Consider the following 15,651-nt stretch of genomic DNA (forward strand, 5'->3'; position numbering starts at 1 on the left):
GGTTATCGGAATCGCTATTATGACCTCAATCCGGAAAGATCTCTTCGGCGCGCATGTCGTGGCCACCCAGCTATGCTCGGTGGACGTTAATTTCGAGCTCAAAATCCACTGTTTTCCTTTCCAAAATTCAATTTTAAGTTATTTTTTACTATTTATGGTAATATTTCGTTTCCTTTTTTCCATATGTTAGAAAACTCGAATTGAGCCAAATTTTTGGCAACTTACTTCTTTTACTTAATATTTTATTTTGGTATAATTTTTGGATTTTGCCATTTTTGGTAATTTTCCCATAATTTCGTATTTCGCAGCTATTTAACCCGACTTGTGGGTTAGTTTTCATCATTCTGCATTATTAATAATATTGAGTTGAATTCAGAGTATTTTCTCTGATTTTTTTGGGCGTTTTCTGTCGTTCTTTTCTTACGAATCATCTGCTACAACAAGTCAATAGGATAATCACTATTCTACCCGACGTCAGTTGGTATCAGAGCGCCAGCATCTTCTTGGGAAATAAATTCCATCAGTTATAATGGTTGGTGGACGTGGTCGTGGTCGTCGAGGACAGGTTCCGATTGAGGAAGTCCCGCACCGTGATCGTAATATTCAGGATGTGACAATTGAAGATTTGCAGAGACAAGTTGGGGAGTTAACCCAACGTTTGGCGGAGCAGGAGTTCGGTAATCATGATGTAGAAGGTCACGATTTCGATACCAGTTTCGAAAACCCGTATCACCATCGTGCTCGAGTTTGGGAGCATCGTGGATGGGAGGATCGTCATGTGGATCTCGATTTCAGAGTGGATCTGTCCGAGTTTTCTGGTACGTTGCAGGCTGAAGGATTTATTGATTGGCTGAATGAAGTGGAGCGAATTTTTGAATATAAGGAGGTTCCAAATCGTGTCAAAGTGAAACTAGTCGCCATCAAACTCAAAGGTAGGGCATCTGCATGGTGGGAACAGTTGAAGCGTTCACGGGAGCGACGGGGGAAATCCAAAATTACTAACTGGGAGAAGATGAAGAAGAAGATGAAAGGGCACTTCCTCCCTTTCGGCTATACTCAAACCTTGTTTCAGAGGCTTCATTCACTAAGGCAAGGTGCAAGATCAGTCAATGATTATACTGAAGAATTCTATCAGTTGATGGCTCGGAATGATTTATCTGAGACGGAGGAACAGGTGGTAGCACGATATTTGGGGGGATTAAGGCAACCCCTGCAGGATGTTCTCAGCCTTCATTCATTGTGGACAGTTTCTGAGCATATCAACGAGCACTCGCAGTAGAGAAACAGTAAAGTAGGAGGCCAGTGGTCAGAGGTGAAGGAAGTCAGCTAGTTCGCCCTCAAGAATCTCGTCCTGCTTATCAGCCACAACGAGATAGTTCCAGCTCAAGTATTAAGTGCTTTAGGTGTGGTGAACAAGAGCATAGGGCGACTGATTGCAGGAAGCCTGCTGGTCAGAAGAATAAAAATCTTTTGATTGAGGAGGATATGATAGAGGAGTTTGAGGAAGTTGGGGAACCCGTGTATGATGAGGGTGAAGATGAGGACGTGCTATATGGAGATGGTCAGGAGACCCTGGTCGTTCGAAAGAGCCTGCTGACTCCCAAGGGCGACTCAGGGGATGATTGGTTGAGGACCAACGTTTTCCACACAACCTGCACAGTTGCTAATAAAGTCTGTAAGCTGATAATTGATAGTGGCAGTTGTGAGAATGTAGTGTCTGAGGAGGTTATCGAGAAACTGCAACTGAAGATGGATCGTCATCCCAAACCATACAAGTTGTCTTGGCTGAATAAAGGCAGTGAGGTAACGGTAGAAAAACGATGCTTAGTGTCTTTCTTGATTGGAAAACAATATTTTGATAATGCTTGGTGTGATGTGGTATCAATGGACGCGTGTCATGTTTTGTTGGGACGACCTTGGCAGTATGATCGCAGTGTTATCCATGATGGGCGGAAGAATACTTATTCTCTTAGTATCAAAGGGAAGAGAATTATTTTGGTGCCTCGCAGGGAAGGAAATATCCCTGCCCCGATAGTTAAAAACCCCAATCTACTTTCTATGTCCAGGTTCTTGGTTGAGGTTGGGCGTGAAAAAATAGTTTATGCTTTAATGCCTCGTGAAAATAGTACAGCGAATGTGGATTCAGAATTTCCAGTAGAAGTACAGCAACTACTGATGGAGTTTTCTGACTTGATGCCGGAGGATCTTCCTCCAGGACTACCACCTATGAGGGACATTCAACATCAGATCGACCTCATTCCGGGGTCAAGTCGACCAAACCGACCAGCATATCGCCCAGTCCCAAGGAAGCTGAAGAGTTGCAGCGACAGGTGGTAGAATTATTGGAAAGGGGCTACATTCGTGAGAGTATGAGTCCTTGTGCAGTTTCTGCTCTCCTAGTGCCGAAGAAAGATGGGTCATGGCATATGTGTGTTGATAGCAAGGCAATTAACAGGATTACAGTGAAGTACAGGTTTCCAATTCCCGTCTGGACGACATGTTGGATCAATTGTCCGGTTCTAAGGTCTTCTCAAAAATCGACCTTAAAAGTGGATACCACCAGATCAGAATCAGACCTAGAGATGAGTGGAAGACCGCGTTCAAGACACAGCATGAGTTGTAAGAGTGGATGGTCATGCCCTGTGGACTATCCAACGCACCCTGCACTTTTATGAGGTTTATGCATCAGGTTTTACGGCCTTTCATGGGGAAGTTTGTGATAGTTTATTTTGATGACATACTTATTTATAGTTTGACATGGGAGTCACATTTTAATCATCTCCGTGCTGTCTTTGATGTAATGAGGACAGAGCGCTTATTCATCAATCAGAATAAGTGTTCTTTCTTCACAACTTCTGTAACTTTTTTGGGTTTTGTTGTGTCTACTGATGGTGTTCATGCAAATCAATCCAAAATTGAGACAATTTTGAATTGGCCGAAACCAAAAACTTTGCACGATGTCAGGAGTTTCCATAGATTGGCATCCTTCTATCGTCGATTCATCAGAAACTTTAGTACCTTGATTGCTCCTATCACAGAGTGCCTTAAAGGGCGTGATTTTCAGTGGACTGAGGAGGCAGAGGCTAGCTTTCAGCTAGTTAAGCAGAAGATGACGAAGGCCCCAGTTTTGGCACTTTCGAATTTTGAAAAGGTGTTTGAGGTAAACTGTGATGCGTTTGGAGTTGGCATTGGTGGTGTTCTAAGTTAGGAGGGACATCCAGTAGCCTTTTTTAGTGAGAAGCTATCGGGATCGAAAAAATATTATTCCACTTATGACCTGGAGTTCTATGCCATAGTTCAGACTCTGAAGCATTGGCGCCATTACCTGGTACAGAGGGAGTTCGTCCTTGTTATTGATCATGAAGCTTTGAAGTACATCAATGGTCAGCACAAGCTGAGTAGGCGACATGCAAAGTGGGTGGCGTACTTGCAGGAGTTTACTTTCACACTCAGGCATCAAGCAGGGAGTTTGAATCGAGTAGCAGATGTATTGAGCCGTCGTTCATTACTCCTCACCACCATGAGCACCAAGATTGTCGGATTTGAGGCATTTCCTGATATGTATGCTGCGGATCCTTCATTTGGGAAGATAATTCGGGAGGTAACTGATAATCACCGACATGATTTTATTTTACATAATGATTACTTGTTTCATGGATTGCAGTTATGCATTCCGGATTGTTCACTAATGCAGCAGATTATTAGTGAACTTCGTAACGAAGGACATTTTGGGCGAGACAAGACATTGGCGTTGGTCTCTTCTGATTATTACTGGCCCAAGTTGAGCAGTGATGTGGCGCATTATGTGGAGCGGTGTTATGTATGTCAGTGGTCTAAAGGGGCTCTTACTAATGCTGGATTGTACATACCATTACCCGTACATGAAGCTCCTTGGTTTGATGTCAGTATGGATTTTATCTTGGGCTTACCTCGTACACAGTGGGCGATGGATTCCATTCTTGTTGTGGTTGACAGATTTTCAAAGATGGCTCATTTTGTGGCTTGCCAGAAGACAATGGATACTACTCGGATTGCTCATCTTTATTTCAGAGAGATTGTGTGTAAACATGGTGTTCCATAGTCAATTACTTTTGATCGTGACACTAAGTTTATGAGTCATTTCTGGAGGAGATTGTGGGAGAAACTTGGAACGAAATTGAATTTTAGCAGCGCATACCATCCCCAAACAGATGGTCAGACTGAGGTGGTGAATCGGAGTTTGGAAAATCTTTTGAGAAGCTTAGCCGGGACTAAACCGAAGCAGTGGGATTTGGCATTACCTCAAGCAGAGTTTGCTTATAACCGGTCGAGGAATAGAACCACCGGGCTGAATCCTTTTGAAATTGTCTATGGTCGAAACCCATCCAGAGTACTTGATTTGGCTCCAATTCCACGTGTGGGTTGCTTCAATAACAAAGCTAATGAGATGGCTGAACATCTTCGAGGTATCCATGAGCAGGTGAAGCTGTCCATACAAGATAGTAATACTAAGTACAAAATTCAGGCAGATAGTCATCGACGCCAGGTGTTGTTTGATGTTGGTGATTTTGTTTGGGCAGTATTAACTCGTGCTCGTTTTCCAGCTGGGGAATACAATAAGCTAAAAGAGCGGAAGATTAGACCTTGTGAAGTGCTGCAGAAGATCAATGATAATGCTTACAGATTGCGCCTCCCGAGCTATTTGAAGACCTCTGATGTTTTCAATGTAAAACACCTAAGCCCTTGTTTTATGGAGTCCGATGAAGTTACTGTGAACTCGAGGGCGAGTTCTTTTCAACCCGGGGCGACTGATGCAGGAGGATCTGAGTCAAGTGATGCTGATTTGTCAGATAGCACGATGATGGCGCTGAGATACTATGAGATGGCGGATCGGCGCAAAGATGAAAAGTGAATCACCATTATTTCCTTAATTGGGGGAATTTGACGCTTTTTTGGTAATTTGGCCATAACTTTGGCTACGGTTATCGGAATCGCTATTATGATCCCAATCCGGAAAGCTCTCTTCGGCGCGCACGTCGTGGCCACCCAACTATGCTCGGTGAACGTCAATTTTGAGCCCAAAATCCACTGTTTTCCTTTCCAAAATTCAATTTTAAGTTATTTTTTACTATTTATAGTAATATTTCGTTTCCTTTTTTCCATATGTTAGAAAACTCGAATTGAGTCAAATTTTTGACAACTTACTTCTTTTACTTAATATTTTATTTTGGTATAATTTTGAGATTTTGCCATTTTTGGTAATTTTCCCATAATTTCGTATTTCGCAGCTATTTAACCCGACTTGTGGATTAGTTTTCATCATTCTGCATTATTAATAATATTGAATTGAATTCAGAGTATTTTCTCTGATTTTTTTGGGCATTTTCTATCGTTCTTTTCTTGCGAATCATCTGCTACAACAAGCCAATAGGATAATCACTATCCTACCCGACGTCAGTTGATATCAGAGCGCCATAATTTTTACTTTTGAGTTTTGAATTTTGTGTTTTAAATATCTGTTTGGAAATTGCTGAAGATACGTTCTTTTTGTCATTTTAAAAATTATTTCTTAAAACATAAAATTGAAAAACACGTTAACTTAGAAATTTTGATTATATTTTTAATAATATTTTATTCAAGAAATTTGATTATTCAATAAATTTTAATATTTTAATATTAATATAATATTACATAACATATAAATTTTGAAGTTGGTGAATCTTGAAATATTTTTGACCATTTTGAAAATTGAACATTTCTCACAATTTACACAACATATAATTTGCATCGCAGGTTAAATTCCCGCTTTAATTTGCATTTCCACTACATGAAAAAGTCGATGAATTCTTGATCTTTAAATAGATGTCACCACCGTCGACATGTCCAACACACATCAACCTGTTTACCCTTCTCACAAACAATTCTACAACTTCAATTGCAACTCTACGTGTATAACATCAGTAAATAAGAAATGATATAGTACCGCATGAGGAGAAAAGTTTAACCTGTCTCCAACTTGATAAAATACGTTAAAAAAAAAAGTGGGGGCCAAAATTTAAAGGATATTATAATACAATGCAAAATATAAAAAAATAATAATAATAAATAAATAAAACTTTTTAACTGACTACAGCTAACTATTTTACATATAAACTTGTACAAACACCAAGGAGGCTCCTGCATGTACCTTGCTAATTTTCAGGAAAGGATGTCAGCCTCCTGCTCTTGCGTGATATTCCACTCGTAACAAACAAAATTCTGAGGCTTTCCTCTCTGCTTTAAATATTCTGCTCTCTGTCTTCTTACCTATTTCACCATAAAATCCAATTGTAAAAATGACAAACAAAGACAAGGCCACCAAGTAAATCTTAACCAACATGGAACTATGAGAATAACCTTTGTAGTCTATCTTCTAGCTTGTTCTTCATTTCCATCATCTCAATTTCTCGCTGGTGAGAAATGGACCTTGCTACCTTCCGCACCTCCAAGACCCTGGCACGTACCCTAATCTTCTCTGTTTCCAACAATGCCAGTCGCTTCTTCTCAGCAGCTACACGCTTTTGACATATTGCAGTGCACACTCGTTCCTTATACTTGCTCTCCCTTGCCATCCTTCGAAGCAATGGTTGAGATGTTCTCTCCTTTAATGTGGCCCTCCTTTGCTTATAAGCCTTAAGGATAAGCAGAACCCGCATTTCAACCTTTGTATTTAACTCAGCTCGTTTCTTTCTGAAGCGCATTTCTACCTCTATTTTAGCAGCTTGCCGCAATTCATCAAGCTTAGCAAGGCTCATCTGCGAATTTGTCAATATGCTCAACCTGCCAATTCAAAGAACTGAATAAATAAGGCCACATTATCGTTCATATTCAAAGTTCCAACAGCCAGTAAATATATAAGCCACCTTTCCATGGCAAGGCAGTATATCAAGGTGCATATTATCCTAGGGACGGACATGTCACATTAAGGGAAATGATGAAAACACAAAGTACTAGTTAATTAAATTTTCATCCATATCCTCATAAAAGGGAATACTTTTGTTAATGAGGAGATCTTATGGGGTTAGAGCTAATTGTGACCACACAGTCGTTCATATTCAAAGTTCCTACAGCCAGTAAATATCTAAGCCATCTATAGGAGAACGGAACTGCAGTTTATCAAGGTGGTTATTATCCTAGGGATGAAAACATAGAGTACCAGTTAGTTAAATTTTCATCCATATCCTCATAAAAGGGATTACTTTTATTGATGAGGAAAAGATCTTCTGAGGTTAGAGCTAACTGGAGTAACTAGATCACATTTACTAGACCATGGTATTACTATATCACATTTATTAACCAAATAAAACAGAGAAAATAACTCCAGATTAAGAGAAAGACAAAGACAAATATTAATGTGCCATACTTTTAAAACGCTCAAACAGAATTCTTCATTTTACAAAGAAGGGTTTTCTTCTCCTGAGACCATGGGCAGTAGCATAACAGATTTATTCAGACAAACAAAATACATAATACTCAAAATGCTTACATCTCATAAAACATACTTGACAAAGAAAGTCATCAAACAATGACCAAGAAGCTATAAAGATACCAACTAATAAAGGATGAGATAGATTAGTTAGTGAGCAATATGAAAACGTCTTTGCAGAAAACAGTAAATGTTCCAAAGAAATGAACCCTGCTCTTCTGCATATCAAAATTGCAATGCCAAGTGTGACAAAAGAAGTTGAATGAGAGGGAGGACGGGGGAAGAGTTTAGTATGATATAGACACAGGGAAGAAAGGAAAAACTTGAAGTCTGTTGATAAATCTCTTCCTTACCAGTTGCCATCCCATTTGTTTCCACTGATCAGATAACAAATTACTGAAAAGCCTAATATAGTATCTAACACATAGTAATTTCTCCATACTAAGCCTTTGGATCGGCCGGAAAAGAACCACAAATTCAGCTGCCTGAAAATCTGAAAACTGTCGAATTTCACCCTTCGACCACCAACTTGTTCGCGGACCATCACCGGTCAGTTGCCCATGTCCAGGCCACTCTAACTAGGGCCTCAATTCAGCCCAAGCAGCAATTAAACTATCTTAATCGATTCCAGAAAAATCGCCATTCGCAATCCCCAATTGACGCGGTTTGATTTCTTCAAATTCCGACGTCGTCACGTCAACCCATGGTGATGGACCACATGTGTTAACATGGCCTGCCTCTGCTGCACCTTGCCCAGCAACGGATTCGACCCAATTTCACCCAAAACGGGTGGTGGGAATGGGTGTGAGAGAGAGGAGGAAAACGAAAATGGGTGTGTTTGCCGTGTTTCGTAGAAATATCGTGTTTTAGCTTGAAAACTTTCAAACATCCATTTTCGAAAATAGGAAAGAGAATGCGATTTCACTATTTTGAAAAATCAAAAATAAAAAATGGCATGAAAATAGCAAAGAGAACAATCCCTTATTATTTTGTTTTGTCTTCGTCTAACTCTAGAACAAATGATGCTTATGACAATTGTAGTGTTTTATAGATACAACGTTTCTTTCAAAATTAAAATAGCATGATATAAATTTTGTTGAGCAAATCAAGGCTTGATCATATTTTTCTAGAACAAAAGATATCAAATACGAAACGAAAAATAACTTGAAAATTATAATCTGAAGTGTTCTATTTATAGATTTTCACGTGTCTTTTTGAATGATCGTATCTTTGGGCACAAATTAATTATAACCATTAGATCCCACAATTTTATATTCAATGGTGTAGATTGCATCCCATCAAAAGATTAAGAGTTTTTATCGTGCATCGTACCATTTGACATAGAGGATTCCTGTCTAGTAATCATACTCATTGAAGACTTTCAATTCATACATTTAAACCGTATGCATTAAAATTATTAATTTTAAGAGTCTAAACATTAAGTGTTTTGTTTAGTTGAAAGACATTGTCGAAACAGTTATGCAACGAAAATTATGTTATATTTAGAAAATGTAGTCTTTTGATTATATATATATATAGTGTTAAGTGCAAGTTGTCCCAAACTATTTCCAAAGAATTATACTCACAAGGCCTTGATATATTTATGTATTAAAAATACAAGCAATAATGTGTGCGATGTACTTATAGGCGCCTAAAGTACATTGTGCATCCTTAAATTAGTGTTCCATAAAAACTTTTGTGTGCTATCATCATCTTCCTTAAACCTTCTCTTTTACCCCAATTCTTAGCGAGTCCAATCGCCATTTTACTCTCCGCTACCCTCTCATCCTTCCCCTTTACCTTGATTAAGTTGATTTTACAAGACGAGTATCAAAGTAAGAGTCAATTAATTTTGTAAGTAAAATATATGAAATATTTTTACTTATCTTTTATTTATTGGCTTGCTTACATTGGAATGATTTTTAATGTCCAAACATGTTTTAAAAAAAAAAAACCATGTGCAACAGTGAAGTCCATAGACATGTAAGCCAGTCGATCATAAATGAGTGGGTGTTACAAGTTTGTAAAATTCTTGCTGCAATTTTCTTAGGGTTTCTAAAACATAAATAAGGTGCCACTCTTATTTACCTTAAAAGCAGCATATTCAGAAATATTTAATTATCATCTTGGACAAGGTTGATTCATTAAATAATTAAAAGAATGAAAGATTATATTAGAAAATCTTTCCTTATTTCAATTATAGACCATATTGACCATATCTTATGTGATTCTTACCATGCATAACGTTATTATTTCAGGTAAGAGATGTTCGGGCCTTGTGGAAATCTTTATATATGTGAAGATGGTCATTAAAGATTAAACAAACTTTGAGAGAAAATTTTCATACGCCCGACGAACCTGCAACTTGACGTTCAGAAACATTTTGACCTATATTAACGAGTTTTAACTAGTAGAAGATTCAGCTCAGCGTCTCAAAGTAAAATCCGTGTTCTTCAGTCATATTTGAAGAGAAAACACCCTGGCATGACTTATATAATTCTGTTCAAGGATCAGACTACTTAGAGTGAGTTAAGATTGGTAAATCTTAATCCGAAGTGGTGGTTGCGGACAAATACAATAGTGAAGTGACAATAAAGTCAAAACCAGAGGGTTTGAGTCTACTTCTCCAACAAGTCAAAAGGAATAAGAAAATGAGGGAGTTGTTCTTTATTTGCTTTTTATAGTTTTAGTTAATTTTGCAAAATAACTAAACCGAAGGTATTGTAGTTTTGCAACTCGATTAATGGATTAGTTCTTCACGCCATATCTGTGTTCTTCCTTATTCAACTGTGCAATAGGTCATTATATGCAAAACATAAGTCTATTGAGTCGTTTTAGTCAGAATTGTACATTGAACTACCTACTCAAAGCTTTCATTGACTGGCGTATTTTGTGCAGCAACATAAATTGAGACAAGTTGGTAAAATTAGCTGTATTTACAATTGATATCGAGAGGGTTTACTTTTTAAAAGTGAGATCGCCATTAAAATCTAGTTATGGATGGTGCCCAGTTTAGACCTCCTATCCTAGACGGGATTAATTATTCTCATTGAAAAATTAGAATGTAAGTTTTTATCCAATCTATAGATGAGAGTGCATGGCACTCAATTGTGTATGAATATAAAACATTTGTCGTAACTGAAGAGGATAAAGATAAAGAAAAACTATCAGATGAATGGATGACCACTGATTATAACAGTACTAGTTGGAACTCTAAAGCATTAAATTTCCTTTTCTCATTCATATACATGCATCGATTTTGTTTGGTTTCTACTTGCAAGGTGGTAAAAAGAGACGTGGTACATACTGTGAGTTGCTCATGAAGGAACCACTATAGTGAAGTCTTCTAAATTATAAATGCGGACATTTGAATATGAGCAATCAACCCTAAGAGAAGATGAGCAATTCAAAAACTTCTATGCAAAACTATGTGACATCTCTAACTCAATTTACACATCGGGGAAGAAATTATCTAAAAGCAAAATAGTAAAAAAAATCCTCATAATACTACATGATGGGTTCTACTCAAAAGTTACCATTATGGAAGAAACCAAGAACATGGAAAGTATGAACGTGGAAGAATTGTGGGATCGTTGATGACTTATGACCTAAACCTTCACAAAAGGGAGAAAGAAAAAGACTCAAAGATCGCCTTAAAGTCAATGAGATTAAGACATAGAAAGAAGAAGATGAAAGTAAAGATGATGAGCAGATGGCCATGCTCACTAAACAATTTAAGAAATTCTTGAAAAACAACTAGAAAGGAAGAAGCTCAAGAACTTAACCACAAGAAGAAGTTTCTTGGAAACTCTAAGCAATTCCCTATGTCATTTTTGGAAAAGACCTAACAATGAGTCTAATAACATAAATGTGAAGGTTTCGAGGCACATTGTGGCTGAGTGTGCAAATACCTTAAAAAAGTCTAAGGCCAAGAAAGCTAACATGGAGTGAAGATGAAGACAAAGAGTCATTTCGGATGAGGAGGACAAAACTGACGACAATTATGTAACTTCCCTAACAACAAATCTTCAACCAATTGCTAATATAGACTTACTGTCTTCTGCACGTCAGCAACTACTGAATGCAGATTCAACTGGAATATGCAACACCTGTGCAGAACGTAAAAGTTTGATAGATAATCTGGAAGCTGAACAAAAAGGAAATGTTACTCTTCTAGCTATGATAGAATACATTGAAGAAAAGAGGTTCATAGTTGCGACTGAGAGAAAATTTACTCAAATCTATAAGTGAAAAGAAAAAACAAATGTTGGAACTTCAAACCGAACTAGAAGATGTGAGAGAAAATTTTACAAAGCTAACTATTGCCTCGGCACGTCTTTGCAAAACACTAAGCTAGAGAAACCCAAATGAGAAAGTCGGTCAGGTTATAAATGTAAAGGAAATGAGAAGATTACTACTCAATTGACTTTCATTAAAGCCACAATAGGATCCGAAAGATTGCAAAGTTAGTCATTAGAAATTGCAACCAAATTTTCAAACAAAACCACTACTAGAAAGACAGTTCTGCATATGAACACTCCATAGCAGTTTCTGACCACCTTGAAAAATCCTATTTGGAACATAGGATCAGGTAAACTAGTGTAATCTTGCTCAGGTATACTTGAACACTTGATCAGATGTAGCATGTGTAACGTATATAGACACACCTCCAATGAATGCCTAACATACAGAAACTTGAAACATGCTAAGAAAATTTATTTGCTAACGTACCCCTTGAAACTCAACCTTAGGACTAAAAAAAGGCAAGTGTGGATATGTAAACGTGATCTTATATACTACATGGTTAATGTTGCGTATAAATCTATTATACATAACTCTTCGCATTTTGGTAGTAGTTGTTCCAAACACGTAACTAGAAATTGTGCTATGTTAACTAACTCCAAAAGTTATGCATGATGAATTGTTACTTTTGGGGATGGTGTCCAGAATATAATTGAATGAGTTGGTACAATCGAAATAAACGGATCACCTATCTTGAAAATTGTACTTTATGTTGTTAATTTGAAATCTAATTTAGTTAGCGTAGGTCAATTGTGTGATGACAACCTTATAGTCATGTACATGAAAGGCGCGTGTAAGTTAATGGTAGTTGTGTTTTATGTGATACTAGGTCCCTTGATAAAATGTTATTTCTTGAATTCAATATTGCATGTCATGTTCCTAATGCTGATTGTACGTATTTGTGCCACAAACGTTTGGGACGTTTGAACTACACAGCTCTTGTCAAACTTACCAAACTTAAAGCTATAAGAGGAGTTCCTACACTCACAGAAAGGCATGAAGGTGTGTGTGGTTCATGCCAAAAAAGATAAGCAGACTAGAACAACATACAGACAAGGTCAGTCACTTGCTACTACCTACTATCTTGAATTACTTCACATGAATTTAATAGGTCCAATACAAACTGAAAGTCTAGGTAGAAAAAGATATATCTTTATTATAGTCGATGATTTCTCTAGGTTTACATGAGTAGAATTTCTAAGGAAAAAATCTGATGTGTTTGAAAGATTTACCTACTTATACAAAAAATTTACTGTTGAAAAACATCATGAAGAGATTAAAATAGGGAGAATCCGAAGTGATCATGGCAAGGAGTTTGAGAATACCAGCTTTTCTAACTTTTTGTGAAAATCATGGTATTTTTCATGAATTCTCTGCTCCTAAACCCGAAACAGAATAGTGTAATTGAGAGAAAATACAGATTGTTACAGGAAATGGCTAGAGTAATGTTAAACAGTAAAGAACTCTTAGTTAAATTATGGGTTGAGTCAATTAATACTACTTGCTACTTCCTGAATTTTGTCTCCTTAAGAACATTTACTAGACAAACACCCTATGAAATTGGAAGGATAAAAAAAACCTAAAATTCACTACTTTCACATCTTTTGAAGTAGGTGATATGTGTTGAATGACATGGAACGTTTGGGAAAATTTGATTCTAAAAGTGATAAAGGGGTATTCATTGGGTATTTTGAGAATAGTTGAGCAGAGTGTACAACATGAGAACTCAAACAGTTATCTAATCCACTAATGTTAAAATTGATGATACTAATGATTATTCTACCTATTCATGGGAACTCGAGATTAGTGTATTGGACAAACATTTTGATACTTCATAAAACATTCAAAAAATCTGCATAGCAGATGCTGAAAATCTCATTCAGTCAGAAGGAAGCTTAATCACAATGAATCATAATTTTTTCTTTTATGATCGATCCGATGAAACAACCACCTACTTGGATTCAGAAAGCTTATCATCTCGATAATGTACTTTTGGATTGTGGAAACGAAATGGTGATTAGACTTATGATCGATCGGTAAAAACATCAATAGCTAGAATTGGATTAGTTTCTCCTCGAGCAATCAAACCTTAAGAATCTGAACTGTGCAGACTCACTATAAGAAGAGGACACTAAACAGTGAAGAATGAAACAACCACCTACTTGGATTCAGAAAGCTTATCATCTCGATAATGTACTTTTGGATTGTGGAAACGAAATGGTGATTAGAAGAAGACTTGCCATCGAACTCGAAAATGTGTGTTACAAATCTCACATTGAACCAAAGAATGTTTCTGAAAAATTAAATGATGAATCACATGTGTAATCGATGCAGGAAGAACTAGCTTAATTCGAGCAAAACAATGTTTGAGAGTTAGTGTCTTAACCAAAAATACAAATGTTATTGGGACCAAATGGATCTTCAAAAATAAATCAGATGAGAATGGCAACATTGTTAGGAATAAGGCACAACTTGTAGCACAGGGACACCCAAATTGAAGGAGTAGATTTTAAAGAGACTTCTGCCCCTGTAGCCAGATTTGAATCTATTAGGCTTCCACTATCTGTATCCTACCAATTGGGATTCAAATTATTTCAGATGGATGTCAAAAATGCCTTTCAAAATGGGAATCTAAATGAAGAAACCTATGTCGAACATCCAAATGATTTATTGATCCATGTCGACCAGAACATGTGTTTAGACTTAAAAAAGCATTATACATGCTAAAACAAGCTCCTCGAGTTTGGTATGAAAGGCTTACCACATTTTTGCTGGAAAAAGGATATACGAGATGTGGAACTGATAAAACATTGTTCATTAGACACCTAAAGAGCGGTCTTGACACGACCCGTCTCGATTAAACCTAATTGACTCGACATGTGTCATGTGTCGATGGTAGATGCTAGCTAAATGCTGAACCCATCACCAAGACAATCTTGACTTACTTTGGCTGTGACATAATTTTATAAAATTTTGATAGAGTTTCCCTTGAAATATGAACTAAAACAATTTGAACAATAACCAAATTTCCTCAAATCAATACCTATAATATGGATAGGGTAAGACAGTCCCTCAAAATATAAACTATTCAAATAAAATGTTGGCAAATTGACATTTACTTGTTTTACACTCAACAATCCTCAAATATACTAAAGATACCAACTATCTAATGAGCCCATAATGAACTTTTTCGATTTAAGCTACATGTATCCTAAAAGAACACATAATGTATAATCTGATAAAGGATGTCATACAACCTATGACGCATGGCTCAATTTGGTGGTTCGATAGGCTCCAAATCTGCTCAATTCGACTGCTATCTGTCCGATAAAGAAAAATGTGAAAAAATATATGAGCTTAAAGCTCAGTGAGTGGATAACTTTCAAATAAGTAAACTTTTCTCATTTATGCGTATTTTCTGAAAATTCTTGCACTACTAAAACTTCTAGAAATTCTGAAATTTGGTAACACTTTTAAAATCAAATATGAATACATCATAAAATTCTTTGTTCTTCATTCTAGATAAGTAACTGTAAAATGTAATGAATATAAATAATATGACATCTTTGAAAATCTGTGAAATATTGCTGTTGCTCAATACTATAAGCTGAAAGCTTTAATATGAGAATTGAATAGACTGAATTCTATAATCTGAAATCTGATAAGCTGTAGAAATACTGAAATATCACACAAAAAGTTACCTAATGAATAGCCTTACTCACGTACAGAGTAATCTCGATGTACAAGGCAAAGCCATTCAAATCTAATATTCTGATAATCTGGTCATATGTACGCAGAGATGGCCCAAAGGCTAATCACCCAAGTACACAGCCTAAAGACTGTGTATACAAGAGTGGGTTCCAAAGACCTCTGATATCTAATAATCTGGTCATACACTATGGAAA

At 36.9% G+C, this 15,651-nt stretch overlaps 1 protein-coding gene across 1 annotated transcript; it reads right to left on the reverse strand.

The window, feature by feature from the left end:
* Window positions 1-5,966: 5,966 nt before the first annotated feature.
* Window positions 5,967-8,301, reverse strand: LOC111410356. Its single transcript, XM_023040647.1, has 3 exons — window positions 7,798-8,301; window positions 6,376-6,798; window positions 5,967-6,285 (listed from the first exon to the last, which is right to left on the reverse strand). Exons 1-3 carry the CDS (start codon window positions 7,986-7,988, stop codon window positions 6,282-6,284), a joined length of 618 nt encoding a protein of 205 aa, XP_022896415.1. The 5' UTR covers window positions 7,989-8,301; the 3' UTR covers window positions 5,967-6,281.
* Between the last annotated feature and the right edge of the window lie 7,350 nt (window positions 8,302-15,651).

Source organism: Olea europaea, chromosome 15 (genome assembly GCF_002742605.1).
Source record: "Olea europaea var. sylvestris chromosome 15, O_europaea_v1, whole genome shotgun sequence".
Classification (NCBI taxonomy): domain Eukaryota; kingdom Viridiplantae; phylum Streptophyta; class Magnoliopsida; order Lamiales; family Oleaceae; genus Olea; species Olea europaea.

What these genes read in the sequence shown, in the direction of transcription:
- LOC111410356 (XM_023040647.1), bottom strand. Translation starts at nt 7,988, where the DNA reads ATGGTCCGCGAACAAGTTGGTGGTCGAAGGGTGAAATTCGACAGTTTT. An exon ending in AACAAATGGGATGGCAACTG is followed by an intron (nt 6,799 to 7,797) that starts GTAAGGAAGAGA and finishes TTGAATTGGCAG; the next exon opens with GTTGAGCATATTGACAAATT.